Genomic DNA, 16483 nt, shown 5'->3' on the forward strand with positions numbered 1-16483 from the left:
GTTTAAAAAATGTTCGGTTTATGAAAACATCTGTTCATTGAATATAGTGATGGTAGAGATGAGGTTTTCATGCATGTTTGTAAAGATTGTATTATGTGATGTGTTTGTACCTTCCACCGGCATGGAATACTCTGAGTTTTAGATTTTTGATTCACATTTTGTAGTTTCATTCATTGAACTCCACTGCAACGAACTTATGCAGAGGAACCTTTGTCAGATGTAATCATTTCAAAGAACTGATATGACTCTCCTGAAAGCTATTCCTGCTATAAGCACATCATGAGAGGGAATCCTTGTGTCATGTGTAATAATGTGTAGTTTTAACTGGAAAACTACATTTCTGCATATGGCAGTATTATTAGGATGGGCAAGGGGGAAGGGAGTTGGATTTAGCTCACAGAGGCAGTAGTAAGTCAGTGTTTGAGCGAAAACATAAATAGAAATATTTGGAAATTCTGTATTTAATGATTTATATTTCTCATCTTCTCTGTAGCTACTTTCCTGTCTTGTTCTGGAAGGTTCTTGTGTATAGGAATAATTTCCCAGTCTCATTTTGTATGTAAAGATGAAAACATGTCAAGATACAACAGAAACAATCATGAGGAAATAAAATTTAAAGAAACCACCAGACACATTCAAAGGGAGGAAACTCCATTAAAAAAAACATTTTCAAACAAAACTCAGCTCCAGCGCCATCACAAAATCCTCCATAGGGAGAATGATATAGGAAACATCTAGGAAAATACATGTAATTAACAGAACAGTTTATAATTTTTTAAAAATGTGGAGTCTGGATTCATTCCTCATGGTACGCTGCCTCTTTTACTGATGTGCAGTATGGCATTACATCATCACTCTTGAGATTTCACAGTAGGTATGGCTTGTACACAGTCTGTGTTTTATGGATACTCATGATGCTAGTGTCAGAGACTTGTTTTACTTGTAATCCAACTTCGTAAGGCTGTTACCTGGGTATAGACACCAGGTTTGTTTGGTTCACCACATCCCTTTCCCCAACTTACTATTCCAGCAAGATACCAGGTTCTGTTAGAATTTTCACTAACTAAAGGACCCCCTGAGTCTCCCTGAAAAGAGAAAGAAAATGTAAATGTAAAACAGCTTGTGCCTCGCATGTCCTTCTTTTATTACTTAACGCAGTATTATTAACAAAATCTATGTTTTTCCTAGGTGTCCTGTCTGGCACCATTATGATAACCATTTTCTGGATTGCTTCTGTCTATATCTCAAAATAGACAAAATGCATCTGTAGAAATCTTTGTGATCTTTGCCCACCTGTCTAACAAACAAAAAGGAGTCCTTTTTCTAAACTGCAGCAAAAAGTGGCCTTAGTATGCCATTATGTGGGTCTTTCCCACATGCTAAGGCAATTTTTAATACCAATTTTCTATTTTTTGTAGAGAGGTGTGGTAGCCGTGTTAGTCCACTCTTAAAGGTTATCAATAGAAATCAAACAAAATAAAACATGGAAAAGAAAATAAGATGATACCTTTTTTATTGGACATAACTTAATACATTTCTTGATTAGCTTTCGAAGGTTGCCCTTCTTCCTCAGATCGGAAATAAGCAAATGTGGTAGCAGATAGTATATATGAGAGAAACATCAAAGCATTACTTTGACAGTCTGACAGAGTTGGAGGGTGGGGGTATGCATGGGGACATCAAAGCATTTCATTGATATTCTAACAGAATGGGTGTTGGTAGGTGAGAGGAGGGTAATAAACAGAGAAATATTAATGGCCATGCAGTAATGTTAAACATACACAAAGGGTAGTAATCTTTCAAACTATCCTTAAAAACCATGAAACATGCAGTTTGTTAACAAATAACTAACCTGGACTACAGTGGTGTTCCTTGGTCAGCCGCCAACTGAGGCGGATCGCCGCTACGCACCCCTCCCCCGGTGTATCACCCCCTCCCTGGAGCATTGCTGTTACCTCCTGGGGGTGCTGGGAGCAGTCACGAGGCTGTTGGCTCCGCCGGTTCCCTGCCCCAGAACAGGAAGTAACATCAGAAGGAGCAGGGAACCGGCAGAGCCGACAGCTGCACGGCTGCTCCCTGCACCCTCTTGCAGCGTGCACACAGGGTGGACCGCCACCACCACCCCACCCTCGGTACACCACTGCCAGACTATGGGGGCTACAAAAATTTCAAAATTTAAATAAGGCCTCAAAGCTCCAAGAACATTGATCTAACCAAAGGGGTTCCCAGCTATTATCGTCCTCAATAAATCATCTAGCTCCAGAAATAGAGCAACAAAAAGAACTCTCCGAAAAATGGACAAAAAAGTTGCTCACCAAAAAAAATGGAGCAAAAATAGCCAAAACTCACATAAAGTGGCATAATCGAAAGGGGCCGCCCATCTCTAAGGGCGCCCATCTCTGGGAACGGCTACGAGAAGGGGCGGTCCCAACCGTATTATCGAAAAAGATGGGTGGCCATCTTTTCTTTTGATAATACGGTTGCGCCTGGCCAAATGTCAGAGATGGGCGGGTTTGAGATGGTCGGCATCGGTTTTCAGCGATAATGGAAACCGAAGGCGGCCATCTCAAAAACGAACAACTCCAAGGTATTTGGTCATGGGAGGGGCCAGGATTCGTAGTACACTGGTCCCCCTGACATGCCAGGACACCAACCGGGCAACCTAGGAGGCACTTTAAAAAAAAACAAACAAACATTAAAATACCTCCCAGGTGCATAGCTCCCTTACCTTGGGTGCTGAGCCCCCCAAATCCCCCCCAAAACCCACTACCCAGAACTGTACACCATTACCATAGCCCTTATGGGTGAAGAGGGGCACCTACATATGGGTACAGTGGGTTTGGGGGGGGTTTGAAGGGCTCACATTTATCACCACAAGTGTAACTACTACTTATCATTTCTATAGCGCTACTAGATGTACGCAGCGCTGTACACTTACAGGTAGGGGGGATGGGTCTGGGTCCACTTGCCTGAAGTGCACTGCACCCACTAAAAACTAAAAACTGCTCCAGGGACCTGCATACTGCTGTCATGGAGCTGGGCATGACATTTGAGGCTGGCTGAAAGGCTGGAAAAAAAAGTTTTTAAAATACTTTTTTTTGGTGGGAGGGAGTTAGTGACCACTGGGGGAGTCAGGAGAGGTCATCCCTGATTCCCTCCGGTGGTCATCTGGGCAGCTTGGGCACCTTTTTTGGACTTGGACCTAAAAAAAAAAGCGACCTAAATTCTCGCTACGGGTGCCCTTCTTTTTTCCATTATGGCCTGAAGCCGCCCATCTGTTAACCACTCCCACGCCCGCCCCTGTCCCGCCTTCGCTACTGTGCTGACACGCCCTCATGAACTTTGTTCGTCTCCGCGACGGAGTGCAGTTGAAAGCGCCCAAAATCGGCTTTCGATTATACCAATTTGGGCGCCCTCGGGAGATGGGCGCCCATCTCCTTTTGAAAATAAGCTGGATAGCCTGTTTTAGTCATCAAAAAAAACAAAAATTCCCACATCAAATCCCAATTAGTAACCAAAAAGCACCGCTGGTAGTTCACAACTTACATAAGTCCCACAACTACTTAGCTTGACTGAAGAGGCATCCACTTGCAGTACCCAAACATCAAAACCACTACTGCTCCAGGACATAAAAGAGCTCTCTTCCAGTACTGTATTACTTGAATATATTCCAGCTGTCCAGAACCCTGACAAGGGCCACTTGTTTTGCGAACTCACTGCTTCAGCAGGTGGAACCATGTTACCATTAGTGCTCAACCATTTTAAAAAACTTATCGCATGAGCATTTACTGCCACCTGTTTGTAGGTAGTAATGTCTCAAGCAGTATTCTTGTGGTAACCCGTTAACATGTGGTAATGTAGCTGCACTGTTTACACAGGTATGCCCACTCTGCCCCCCCCCCCCCAATTATTTTTTATTGCACTGTTAGCGTTCGCAGATTTGGCAGTTACTGGAGGACACTGAGTATGCCATTTTAAGTTGCATTAGGTACGTGATGGCACCCATTGCAGTTTAGTAAAAAAAGGCCCCAAAGATACCACAAACTTAAGACAGAGATAGTTATGTCTGGCTGCTTTGCCTCAGCAAGTCTCTATGATCATTTGAGAGACTCATGGGCTATCTAATCTCTCAACTGCATCCTGGATCTCTCACTGTAATATAACTAGGAACCAGCAGCAAGGCAGCTACAAAAGAACAGGGAGTATGGAAGATTATTTCACCATGGAACTGAAGAACCAGCAGCAGGGTACCATGGGAGAAAATACTAGCTCTCCCTGTGGCTGACCTACTCCTTCTCCTCTTGTCAGTTAGACCCATATTTCAGGTTAGAAAGAAAGCATTTATTGCAGGAACATGAGGGTGCTAGGAATTAGGAAAGAGAAAAAAGGACAGAAAATAAGATAAAGAATATTGTATAATGCCTCTGTAGCTCTCCATGGTGCAACTGCACCTTGAGTATTGTGTGCAACTCTGATCACTGTATCTTAAAAAAGATATAGCAGAATTAGAAAAGGTTCAGAAAAGGGCGACCAAAATGATTAAAGAGATGGAATTCTTCTCATATGAGGAAAGGCTTAAAAAGTTAGGACTCCTCAGCTTGGAAAAGAGACAGCTGAGGGGAGGATATGATAGAGGTTTATAAAATACTTAGTGATGTTCTTCCGCTTGCGCTTTCGACACACATATCTTTCTCTTGGCTTCTTTCAGTTTCATCCGGTATTCCTCTCTGTTTCTCTTCTTGAATTTTTCTGTATTCATGAATGTCAACTCTTTAGCCTTTATTTTCTCAGCCACCTGCTTGGAGAACCATATCAGTTTTCTTTTTCTCTTGCTTTTATTTACTTTCCTTACATAAAGGTTAGTAGCCATATTTATAGCTCCTTTCAGCCTGGACCACTGCCTTTCCACTTCTCGTATATTCTCCCAGCCCATCAGCTCATTCTTCAGGAATTCCACAATTTTACTAAAGTCAGCATGTTTGAAATCCAGGACTTTTGAGTTTAGAGTGGCTGCCCTCCCCTGTAGCTGTTATATCAAACCAAACTGATTGATGATCACTACTGCCCAGGTGGGCACCCATTCAGACATTACACACATTTCCCCTATTTGTAAGCACAAGATTTAGTGTCACTCCCTCCCTTGTGGGTTCCATCACCAGTTTGTCTGAGCAGATCATTTTGAAAGGCATCCACAATCTCTCTACTTCTTTCTGATTTCGGGGATGGACCTTTCCAATCCGCATCCAGCAGGTTGAAATCTCCCAGCAACAGCACCTCCTCTTTTCTTTCCCAAATTTTGTATATCTGTAACCAGATCTTTATCTAGTTCCTCCGATTGTGTTGGAGTTCTGTAGACAACACCCATGTGGACGGAAGTTTCATCAACTCTTTTCACAGTGATCCATGTTGCTTCTTCCTTTCCCCAGGCTCCTGGTATTTCAGTCGCTGAGATATCATTTCTCACATACAGAGCTACTCCTCCACCTTTACAACCAGCTCTAACCTTCCTAAATAGATTGTAGCCTAGCATATTTGCATCCCATTACCAGTTGTAAGACTAAAGCTGCTTTTTTACTTAGGTCTGACAACGGAAAATAAACCTGGCAGAGTTAGTCCACAGTATAGTACAAAGTTAGAATACTACAGCAAGAGTTAGGGTGAAGGATAAGAAACAGTTTGAAAAGCCTATCCTATCTACTATCAGAGCTAGGCAGAAAAGGGAGAGAAAAAGGTTTGTTTGGGGGTTTTGTTTTGTTTTTTGTCTTTTTTGGAGTCTGGGATAGAATACAGAGAAGGACACCACAATACAGATTCACAGGAAAAATTAATTAAGCAATAAGCAATAAAGTCTAGAGAATAGATATATCAAGTAGCTAAACCTGTAGCCAGAAAGTTGAGAAATAAATAATAAAATAATATATAACTCTTAGCAGTATTGTGGTTCAGGTTCAGCACATGGAATACTTCAAAGTAGTCACCTGATGTACACACCAAATGTCTGGTAGAATAGGGATGCTAAGTTACCCAGTTTCAGGCTGGAGATTTTGGGACAGTCTTGGATTTCTGACCACCCTATCCTGGTGCATTTTGGGACTTGCAGCACAGATTTCAGTTGGGCAGTATCAGGCACTTCAAATCGCACACTGCTTTGGGATGTAAGTTCAAAACCAGAACTGGGGGCTAGATGCACTAAACCTTAACGACCCTCTAACAACCCTTTAATGAAGGAAATTCCTAACGGTTGCATGCATTAAAGGCCTTTTCCTACGAAGCAAGCAGCTAACGAAAACGGAATGCAAAGGAGAAACTACCATTGAAATGTGGACAATTCGGAATGCACTAACCATACCAACGATTGCAACGAATCATTTACCGTCAGAAATTTTACGTGCACTCAGACCTGTCGTTAAGGCCTGAGCTATCATCTCCCCGCTGCCCCCTGCACCATAAAAATCCAAGCCGGCATGTTTAAAAAGAAAAGTGAGATACAAACACAAACACGTGGCTCTCCGCTTTCCCCTGCATCATTACAAAACAAAACATACTGCTTCTCCCTGCAGCTTAAAAATCCTGTCTCTCCCCTTCTCCCACAGCTTTGAAAATTAACACTCTCTGCTATCTCCTGAAGCCAATTTTCCCAGTACTGTAAACAAGCTGCAAAGAGGTCTTTTGTTACAAAAGGGGATTTACGAGGGTCGTTCTTTTTAGAGTTATCTTCAACTGCACTCTTCTGCTAGATCAGACAGCTAAAAGACTTGCAAGTCGGGATCCCCCCCCTCGCACGCCCCAATCTGACGTAAACAACCTACGTAGGTTTAATACGTTTGTGGCTGCTCTGCGCATGCTTAAGGGGCAAATTAACCACGGGGATTACGAACGCTTGACACATTGTACTTTTCAATACCGCACCGAACATTTCTGAGCTGTTTTTTTTGTACATTCTTCATTGTTTCAAATTCATTAAGCACTTTTATGATTTAGATTTTTTAACGTTTGGTTGATGCATCTAGCCCTGGGTAACTTGGAATCTCTGGCAGAGGATAGGAAGAATTCCAGATCTAGAACCAAATTCAAATCAGCAGGCAGAGCAGGTTCCTTAGTGGTAGACTAGAAGAGGTCAAACACCAAGAAGCAGCAAATGACGAGGTGTTCAGACTCACCTATCTGAGGACAAGGTGAGTTGGGGTTCTACGGTTTATATAGGCATCGGAGGCCAATCAGTAGAGATACATACTACAAGAACCAGTCAGAGAAGGGGCATTGATAGTGGACCAATTTAGGTGTACCAGATCATCAGCCTGAGATCAATTACCGTGTAAATGGCAGGAAGAGGGCAGGACTTACTTCCTGTATGGGACCAGCCTTCTGGGAAGTAAATGCTTGACAAGTGGCAGGGGTGCTTTTCTTTGTTTTACACAATACTAACCCCTTTAAAATCTGGCAGACCCAGAATGGGAGCCCTCTATCCTCTGTCACTGTGACCAAGAAAGCATTAATTTCCTAGCTTGGGTAGTGACAAGAAAATGACTGCATCATTTGTTAAACCTGCAGTACTCAGATGGCTCAGGTTAGTGAATCTCACAATGATTTCTTCATGCTAAACATGCACCATTTTAGTACAGTTTAGTAGGGGCCTGAGTTAGCTGTCTGAAAATTGCCCTCCCTCGACATGGCTAAACAAGTGCATGATGCTCCACAAAAGGTGTACCTACAACCACATGTGGAGGGAGGCATTTTGGGGGGCATGTTTTGAGCAGGATAAAAAAATAACAGATGTAGATTGTATTTTAATGTCTATATCTTATTTTCCTACAAAATCCACCCCCACAAAAAGCAGGTGCAAAAGTCCGTAGTTAGTTTCAGCGTAAAATCACATGGATACCATCTCTTTGAAATCTGGTGAAAAGTTCATGTGTAAAAAGTACCCATAAACTTTGTCTCAAAGTGAATGATGTAAAAATTATGCTTGAGAAGTACTATACTTACCTGGCATGAGTCTATGCCCCCTGTCAGGTATCCAGCACACAGCATGGAAGATGTGATATTGCCGTTATAAACTGTTTCACTGTTACAGGTATCAGTATTGATGATTTTAACTTGTGCTTGCTGAAGAACCAGAGATCGTGGACCTATTTCAAACAATTACACATTTTAATAACATAACATAGTAGATGACGACAGATAAAGACCTGTACAGCCCATCTAGTCTGCCCAACAAGATAAACTCATATGTGCTACTTTATCTACATATGTATTCTTTAATTGTAATTTTGAGCTTACATAATTGTACATCCAGCACAATTGTATATTGGAATTTTCACTTCAAATTCAGTTCAGAACATATCAAGTTACCCACCAGTCATAACATTCCAAGTATATGTTTGAATCTCTACACTTCAACAAGAGCCTAGTAGACTCCTGAGGCAAACCTATGATCGAAACACAGTACTGTGCTGAGTCTACAATCAGTAAATTGAGTCTACAATCATGGTCATTTTCCTACTGTCCTTGTTATCTTGAAAAACCTTTGTGGGAATTCAGAGTTCTTCCACCTCGGTGGATTTTCTTCTTCTGAGCAATAAAACAGACAAGGACCAATGCTCAGGAAAAACAATAGACATAAGCCACTATTTCCATAAATTGTGCCTTCACAGGAATTCACACCTCCTTGGTAAAATTAACCAAATTATGTCACAGGCTGGTGCATGGGGAAAGAGTTACATAAGTACATACGTAAGTATTGCCATACTGGGAAAGACCAAAGGTCCATCAAGCCCAGCATCCTGTTTCCAACAGTGGCCAATCCAGGTCACAAATACCTGGCAAGATCCCAAAAAAGTACTAAACATTTTATACTGCTTATCCCAGAAATAGTGGATTTTCCCCAAGTCCATTTAATAATGGTCTATGGACTTTTCCTTTAGGAAGCCGGCCAAACCTTTTTTAAACTCCGCTAAGCTAACCGCCTTTACCACATTCTCTGGCAACGAAGTCCAGAGTTTAATTACATGTTGAGCGAAGAAATATTTTCTCCAATTTGTTTTAAATTTACTACATTGCAGCTTCAACGCATGCCCCCTAGTCCTAGCATTTTTGGAAAGTGTAAACAGACGCTTCACATCTACCTGCTCAACTCCACTCATTATTTTATAGACCTCTATCATATCTTCCCTCAGCCACCTTTTCTCCAAGCTGAAGAGCCCTAGCCGCTTTAGCCTTTCCTCATATGGAAGTCGTCCCATCCCCTTTATCATTTTCGTCACCCTTCTTTGCACCTTTTCTAATTCCACTATATCTTTTTTGAGATGCGGTGACCAGAATTGAACACAATATTCGAGGTACGGTCGCACCATGGTGCGATACAAAAGCATTATAACATCCTCATTTTTTCCATTTCTTTCCTAATAATACCTAACATTCTATTTGCTTTCTTAGCTGCAGCAGCACACTGAGCAGAAGGTTTCCACGTATCATCGACGATGACACCTAGATCCCTTTCTTGGTCCGTGACTCCGAACGTGGAACCTTGCAAAACGTAGCTATAATTCGGGTTCCTCTTTCCCACATGCATCACTTTCCACTTGCTCACATTAAACGTCATCTGCCATTTAGACGCCCATTCTCCCAGTCTCGTAAGGTCCTCTTGTAATTTTTCACAATCCTCCCGCGATTTAACTTCTTTAAATAACTTTGTGTCATCAGCAAATTTAATTACCTCACTAGTTACTCCCATTTGTAGGTCATTTATAAATATGTTAAAAAGCAGCGATCCCAGCACAGACCCCTGGGGAACCCCACTAACTACCCTTCTCCATTGAGAATACTGACCATTTAACCCTACTCTCTGTTTTCTTTTAACCAGTTTTTAATCCACAATAGAACACTACCTCCTATCCCATGACTCTACAATTTCCTCTGGAGTCTTTCATGATGTACTTTGTCAAATGCCTTCTGAAAATCCAGATACACAATATCAACTGGCTCACCTTTATCCACATGTTTGTTCACCCCTTCAAAGAAATGTAGTAGATTGGTGAGGCAAGATTTCCCTTCACTAAATCCATGTTGACTTTCAGGTGAATTTTCGAAAGAGAAGGGCGCCCATCTTACGACACAAATCGGGGACGATTCATGGGGGCGTATCAGCAGTGTAGCGAAAGCAGGACTGGGGCGTGCTTAGGAGATGGGCGTCCTCGGCCGATAATGGAAAAAAGAATGACGTCCATGACGAACACTTGGCTGACTTTACTTGGTCCATTTCTTTTCATGACCAGGCATCAAAAAGGTGCCTGAACTGACCAGATGACCACCGGAGGGAATCGGGGATGACCTCCCCTTACTCCTCAAGTGGTCACTAACCCCCTCCCACCTTCAAAGAAATCTTTAAAAATATTTTGTGCCAGCCTCAAATGCCATACTCAGGTCCATCGCAGCAGTATGCAGGTACCTGGAGCAGTTGTAGTGGGTGCAGTGTACTTCAGGCAGGTGGACCCAGGCCCAACCCCCCCTACCTGTTACACTTGTGGTGGTAAATGTGAGCCCTCCAAAACTCACCAGAAACCCACTGTACCCACATCTAGGCACCCCCCCTCATCCCTAAGGTCTATGGTAGTGGTGTACAGTTGTGGTGTTTGGGTTTGGGGGGGGTTGGGGGGCTCAGCACCCAAGCTATGCACCTGGGACCTTTTTCTGAAGTCCACTGCAGTGTCCCCTACCGTGCCCGGTTGGTGTCCTGGCTTGTCAGGGGGACCAGTGCACTACGAATGCTGGCTCCTCCCACGACCAAATGGCTTGGATTTGGTTGTTTTTGAGATGGGTGTCCTCGGTTTCCATTATCGCCGAAAACCGGGGACGATCATCTCAAAAACGATCTAAGGATGACCATCTCTAAGGTTGACCTAAATTTCATGATTTGGGCGTCCCTATTATCGAAACGAAAGATGGACGCCCATCTTGTTTTGATAATACGAGTTGCCCTGCCCCTTTAAGGGCCATCCTGTGAGGATGCCCTCAGGAAAACTTGGGCGCCCCGTTCGATTATGCCCTTCCACGTCTCATTAATCCATGCTTTTGAATATGCTGTGCAATTTTGTTCTTAATAATAGTCTCTACCATTTTGCTCGGAACCGACATCAGACTCACCGGTTTATAATTTCCCAGAACTCCTCTGGAACCTTTTTTAATAATCGGCATTACATTGGCCACCCTCTAATCTTCCGGTACCACGCTCGATTTTTAAGGATAAATTACATATTACTAACAATAGCTCCACAAGCTTATTTTTCAGTTCTATCAGTACTCTGGGATGAATACCGTCCAGTCCAGGAGATTTGCTCCGTGGCACCAGTAAAAATTAAATCTAAATCAAAACAGATCCAATCCATCTGGTTCAATAAAGACATCTTATGCATCAAATGAAAATGTAGGCGGCTTGTAAGTAAATGGCAAAAATCCAAAACTGAACAAAATTAATTACCTGTATTATCCCAATCTTTTATGAACGTTAATGAATTAGACATGGACATAAGTTCAGTATTTTGTATGCTCAACCAGAAGTCACCAATTTCAATCCTTCCTCTAGACTTAAAAGAGGGAGGGTGGACTTGGGGGTGAGTGTCTTTCAATGATTCTAGCCAGTTTAAGGTGAATACTAATTTGTAGTGATCTGACCATAGGGTTGGTTCCCATTAAGTATTAGATATGGATAAGGCTAATGAGTTGGTAAATCTATAAACAAAACGATCAAGAAGTTGACCTTTCAAATGAGAGATGATATGTGGGTGTAAGAAATTCCAGGAGGATAAGAAATTCAAAAAGTCCTTTGTTTTAAGGTTTTCTAGGTTATCTAAATGCAGGTTAATATCTCCTAATAGAAGGATATTAGGGTGGTTGAAACACATATTTGAAATAAAATCAAAGGGGTCATCCTCTTTGAATAAGTAGAAGCTGATAAAGATAAAGCTGAACTGCTTAACAATTATGTTCACGGATAAAAGGCTGGGGGTAAGACCGCAGAAAACAAATTCTAATGGGGTTGATGTATGGTAGAGACCAGGACAGATTCTCAGAAGACTGTGTTCATGAGGAGCTAACTAAACTAAAAATAGACAAAGCAATGGGGCCTGATGGGATACAGCTGAGGGTACTCAAGGAACTCGGAGACGTTCTAGTAGCTCCGTTGTTGGACCTCTTCAATGATTCTTTAGAATCTGGAGTGGTCCCGGAGGACTGGAGAAGGGCAGATGTGGTCCCTCTACACAAGAGCAGAAGGAGGAGGTTTGGATTTACAGACCTGTCAGTCTGACCTCAGTAGTGAGAAAACTAATGGAAATGCTTCTAAATCAGAGGATTGTGAGGTTTCTCAAATCAAATGGCCTGCAGGACCCAAGGCAGCATGGTTTCACTAGAGGCAAGTCTTGCCTGACAAATCTTATTTACTTCTTTGACTGAGTGACCAAACAGTTGGACATAGGAGTGTGCTAGATGTGGTGTACTTGGATTTTAGCAAAGCCTTTGACACGGTTCCGCACAGATGTCTGATAAATAAACTGAGAGTCCTAGTATGGGTACTAAAGTGACTGAGTGGGTTAAAAACTGGTTAAATGGAAGGAGCCTGAGGGTAATAAATAGAGTTTGCTCTGAGGAAAAGGATGTTATCAGTGGTGTACGGTAGGGATTGGTCCCTGGACTGGCTCTTTTTAACTTTGTTTTGAATTATATTGTGGAAGGACTGTCTGGTAAGGTTTGTCTCTTTGTGGATGATACCAAACTCTGTAATAGGGAAATACCCCAGAGGGTGTGGATAGCATGTGGAGGGATCTGTCAAATCTTTGAAGAATGGTCCAATAATTGACAACTAAGATTTAATGCTCAAAAATGCAGGGTCATGCACTTGGGTTACAAAAATCCAAGGGAACGGTACAGTATAGGGGGTAAGTACTTCTGTGTATGAAAGAAGAGCAGGACTTGGGGGTGATTGTATCTGATGATCTTAAGGTGACCAAACAGGAAGAAAAGGTGATGGGCAAAGCCAGAAGGATGCTCGGGTGCATAGGGAGAGGGATGACCAACAGGAAAAAAGAGGTGATAGTGCCCTTGTATAAGTCTCTGGTGAGGTCCCATGTAGAGTACTGTGTGCAATTCTGGAGACCATACCTACAAAAAGATATGAACAGGATGGAGTCAGTCCAGAGGGTGGCTACAAAATTGGTCAGTGATCTCTGACACAAAGCTTATAGGGACAGGCTTATAGACCTCAACATGTATACTCTGGAAGAAAGGCAGGAGAGAGACGTTTAAATACCTCCATGGCATTAATGTACAGGAGGTGAGCCTTTTTCAAATGAAGGAAAACTCTGGAATGAGAGGGCATAGGATGAAGTTAAGAGGAAACAGGCTCAGGAGTAACCTAAGAAAATACTCTTTCATGGAAAGGGTGGTAAATACATGGAATAGCCTCCCAATGGAGGTCGTAGAGACAAGGACTGTGTCTGAATTTAAGAAAGTGTGAGGCAGGCATGTGGAATTTCTTAGGATAATGAGGATGGGCAGACTGAATGGGTCATTTGGTCCTTATCTGCTGCCATGTTTCTATATTTCTATAAATTTAAATTGTTGCCAATTAATGCCAATAATTAACATCCAATTATTGGTGCTAATTTGCTCGTTACTCAATTAAATTGCATACACACATTGGGCGCGTGCCCAAATTTGTGCACACAACTTGGAACGTCATTTATAGAATTTGGGGGGAAATAACCAGGTTTTCAGCAATTTACAAAACTTCATCTAATCCTATGTAAGCCTTAAATCAAGGGGAAGAGTTTGGGAGCCACAACTTTAAACATTTTCTTATGAAAAGTTGATAGAAGAATAGATGTAGCTGTTGGTAAGGGCAGCTTATTGGTCTGAGACTATTGAATGGGTCTAGTAGTAGTTTTAAGTTGTATCAAAGCAGCTATGTATAGAGAGGTCATACTATATAAAATCTTAAAACACAGAACTTTTAAACTGAGTGCAACAATAGGCAGCTAATGAAGTTCTCTGAAAAGCAGAGTGGCCCTCTCATATTTAGATTTCTAGAGCAAAATGTTAGCAGTTGCATTTTGTAATCGTTGGACCTGCGGCTAAAAACTTATTATCTACATTCACAATCAACACATTACAGTAATCAAAATGTGAACAAATAAAAGCATGAGCCAGGTTTGGCAAATTATCTAGGGGAAAGTATGATCAAACTTGATGTAAAAAACATATATATATGCATTACTTAGGTGTTAACACTTAATAGCAGATCTATGGCTGGCAAAAGCGCTCACACCTAAATGATAGGTGCACTATTACCCAGTTAGGCTAGTATTTGATAAAGGAAAGCAGGTGCTATAGGCCATAATAATTTATTTATTTATTTATTTTAGTGCATTTATATCCCACATTTTCCCACAAGCGCAGGCACAATGTGGCTTACAACAGTGCATGAAACAATACAATAGGAAAGGGAAAACATAGGATGACAGAAAATCAAAGAAAACATGAGGGGGTAAACTGTTCGGCACCTACGTGCTGACCTTATTCCTGTTGCTCCACCCATTCCTCTATAGAACAGGTTCTCACCCTCCAGCCACCTAACCATAGGCACCCTATGTAGAAGTGTCCCCTATACAGGGGTTGGTCAATTTTTAAACAAGTCATTTTCACTTATAAACTGTACATTTAACAGGTTTGTGAAATTGCCGCCTTTATGTTTTTGTTTTTGTTTTTTTGTAAACCTACCTTTTGCTTGAAGTGCCCCCCATCCTGTGACAAAGCAGCTGGACTCATCCTGAAAAATGTTCTCAGGCTCTGGGAGGCATATGGGTTGCATGTAAGGGCTGAAAGTGACTGGCTCGGACAGCAGCAGGAGTGTAATGTCATTTGCATGTGTTATTCTGTTGTAATTTTCATGTATTATGATCTTCTGAAGTTTTCGTGGATTGTTTCGATTTAAATAAATGGTTCCTAAGTTAACAGTCCAGGCAAACACATTTTTATTCCTAAAAAAAAAAAATAGAAAATGAGACACTGCCTATTTCTACCTCAGCATGAAAGCATTGTCATCAGTCAAATAGTAACGTGAGTAACATAGTAGATGACGGCAGAGAAAGACCTGCACGGTCCATCCAGTCTGCCCAACAAGATAAACTCATATGTGCTACTTTTTGTGTATACTTGACCTTCATTTGTATCTGCCATTTTCAGGGCACAGACCGTAGAAGTCTGCCCAGCACTAGCCCTGCCTCCCAATCACTAGCCCCGCCTCCCAACACCGGCTCTGCCACCCAATCTCCGCTAAGCTTCTGAGGATCCATTCCTTCTGAACAGGATGACTCATGATCAAGCAAATGAAGCCTTCCTTTCATACAAAAGAACTGTTTCTTGTTATTGATGTGTCTTATACATTTAGTGTCTTATACATTTACACAGAGATTGAGAAGTCTAAGGAATAAAAAATTCAGTTGGCAGCAGTGAGCATTTTTTAGCCGCTGCCAGCTTTATGTCCCAATATTCAATACCAGATAGTGTCCAGGCACCAGCACTGAATATTTGGGTATGTTTAAATGGCCAGGATTTATCTGGTTAAGGCCAATATTCAGCCCTTAACCAGATAGATGAAACCGGATGAAGGTAGGACCTGTGTTTTACATGGTCTGATTGGTCCGGATATCTTATATGGTTAACTGCATAAGTGCCAACTCTGCCCCCTGACTGTCCACACTTAACCAGTTACAGCTTAGGCAGTTAGAGGGGATATCTGCAATCAACTCAACGACAGGCTAATTGAAAATAATTGGCTAGACCCATGTCAATGTGGCTTCAGACCTGGGTACAGAACAGAGACAATTCTTGTGTCACTTCTTGATGATCTGCACAGAAACTGTGATGGAGGATCTGCCTCGATACTAATATTGCTGGATTTCTCAGCAGCCTTTGACACTGTGGATCATAATATCATGCTTACAAGACTGGCAGAAACAGGTATCTGTGGCAAGGTATTTACATGGTTCAAATCCTATCTGTCAGATAGACAACAATCAGTTCTTTTCAGCAACAGCACATCATCACCTTGGGCACTGAACTGTGGAGTGCCACAGGGATCCATACTGTCTCCCATTTTATTTAATATCTATCTCAAGCCTCTGGCTGAGCTGCTTTGGTCATTGGACACAAAATTCTATATCTATGCTGATGATGTGCAACTACTCATACCCACTGAACCAGATCTACCTATGGCTTTGAGTAAACTGCCTGCCTAACCACAATTCAGGAATGGACAAATATCAACAAACTCTGCCCGAACCCATGCAAAATAGAGATTCATTGGGTACCTAACACAAGTGGACAAATACCTGATCCCCAAAATATTTTTAATAACTTTATTAGGGTACGCTCGTGATTTCAATCTGTGACTTAAGTCCATTGCTGATGTTTTGAAATCATCTTCAGA

At 41.9% G+C, this 16483-nt stretch overlaps 1 protein-coding gene across 1 annotated transcript in view; it reads right to left on the reverse strand.

Annotated features, from left to right (window-relative positions):
- Window positions 1–453: 453 nt before the first annotated feature.
- LOC115462482 (transmembrane protease serine 11C-like) overlaps window positions 454–16483 on the reverse strand; it is a 99100-nt gene continuing 83070 nt past the window's right edge. The window contains exons 9-11 of the mRNA XM_030192477.1: window positions 14773–15032; window positions 7987–8129; window positions 454–1085 (exon numbers count right to left, since the gene is read on the reverse strand). Of these exons, the coding sequence (XP_030048337.1) occupies window positions 924–1085; window positions 7987–8129; window positions 14773–15032 (565 nt within the window). The 3' untranslated portion in view covers window positions 454–923. The remainder of the gene's footprint in view (window positions 1086–7986; window positions 8130–14772; window positions 15033–16483) is intronic.

This window comes from Microcaecilia unicolor, chromosome 2 (genome assembly GCF_901765095.1).
Source record: "Microcaecilia unicolor chromosome 2, aMicUni1.1, whole genome shotgun sequence".
Taxonomy (NCBI): Eukaryota; Metazoa; Chordata; class Amphibia; order Gymnophiona; family Siphonopidae; genus Microcaecilia; species Microcaecilia unicolor.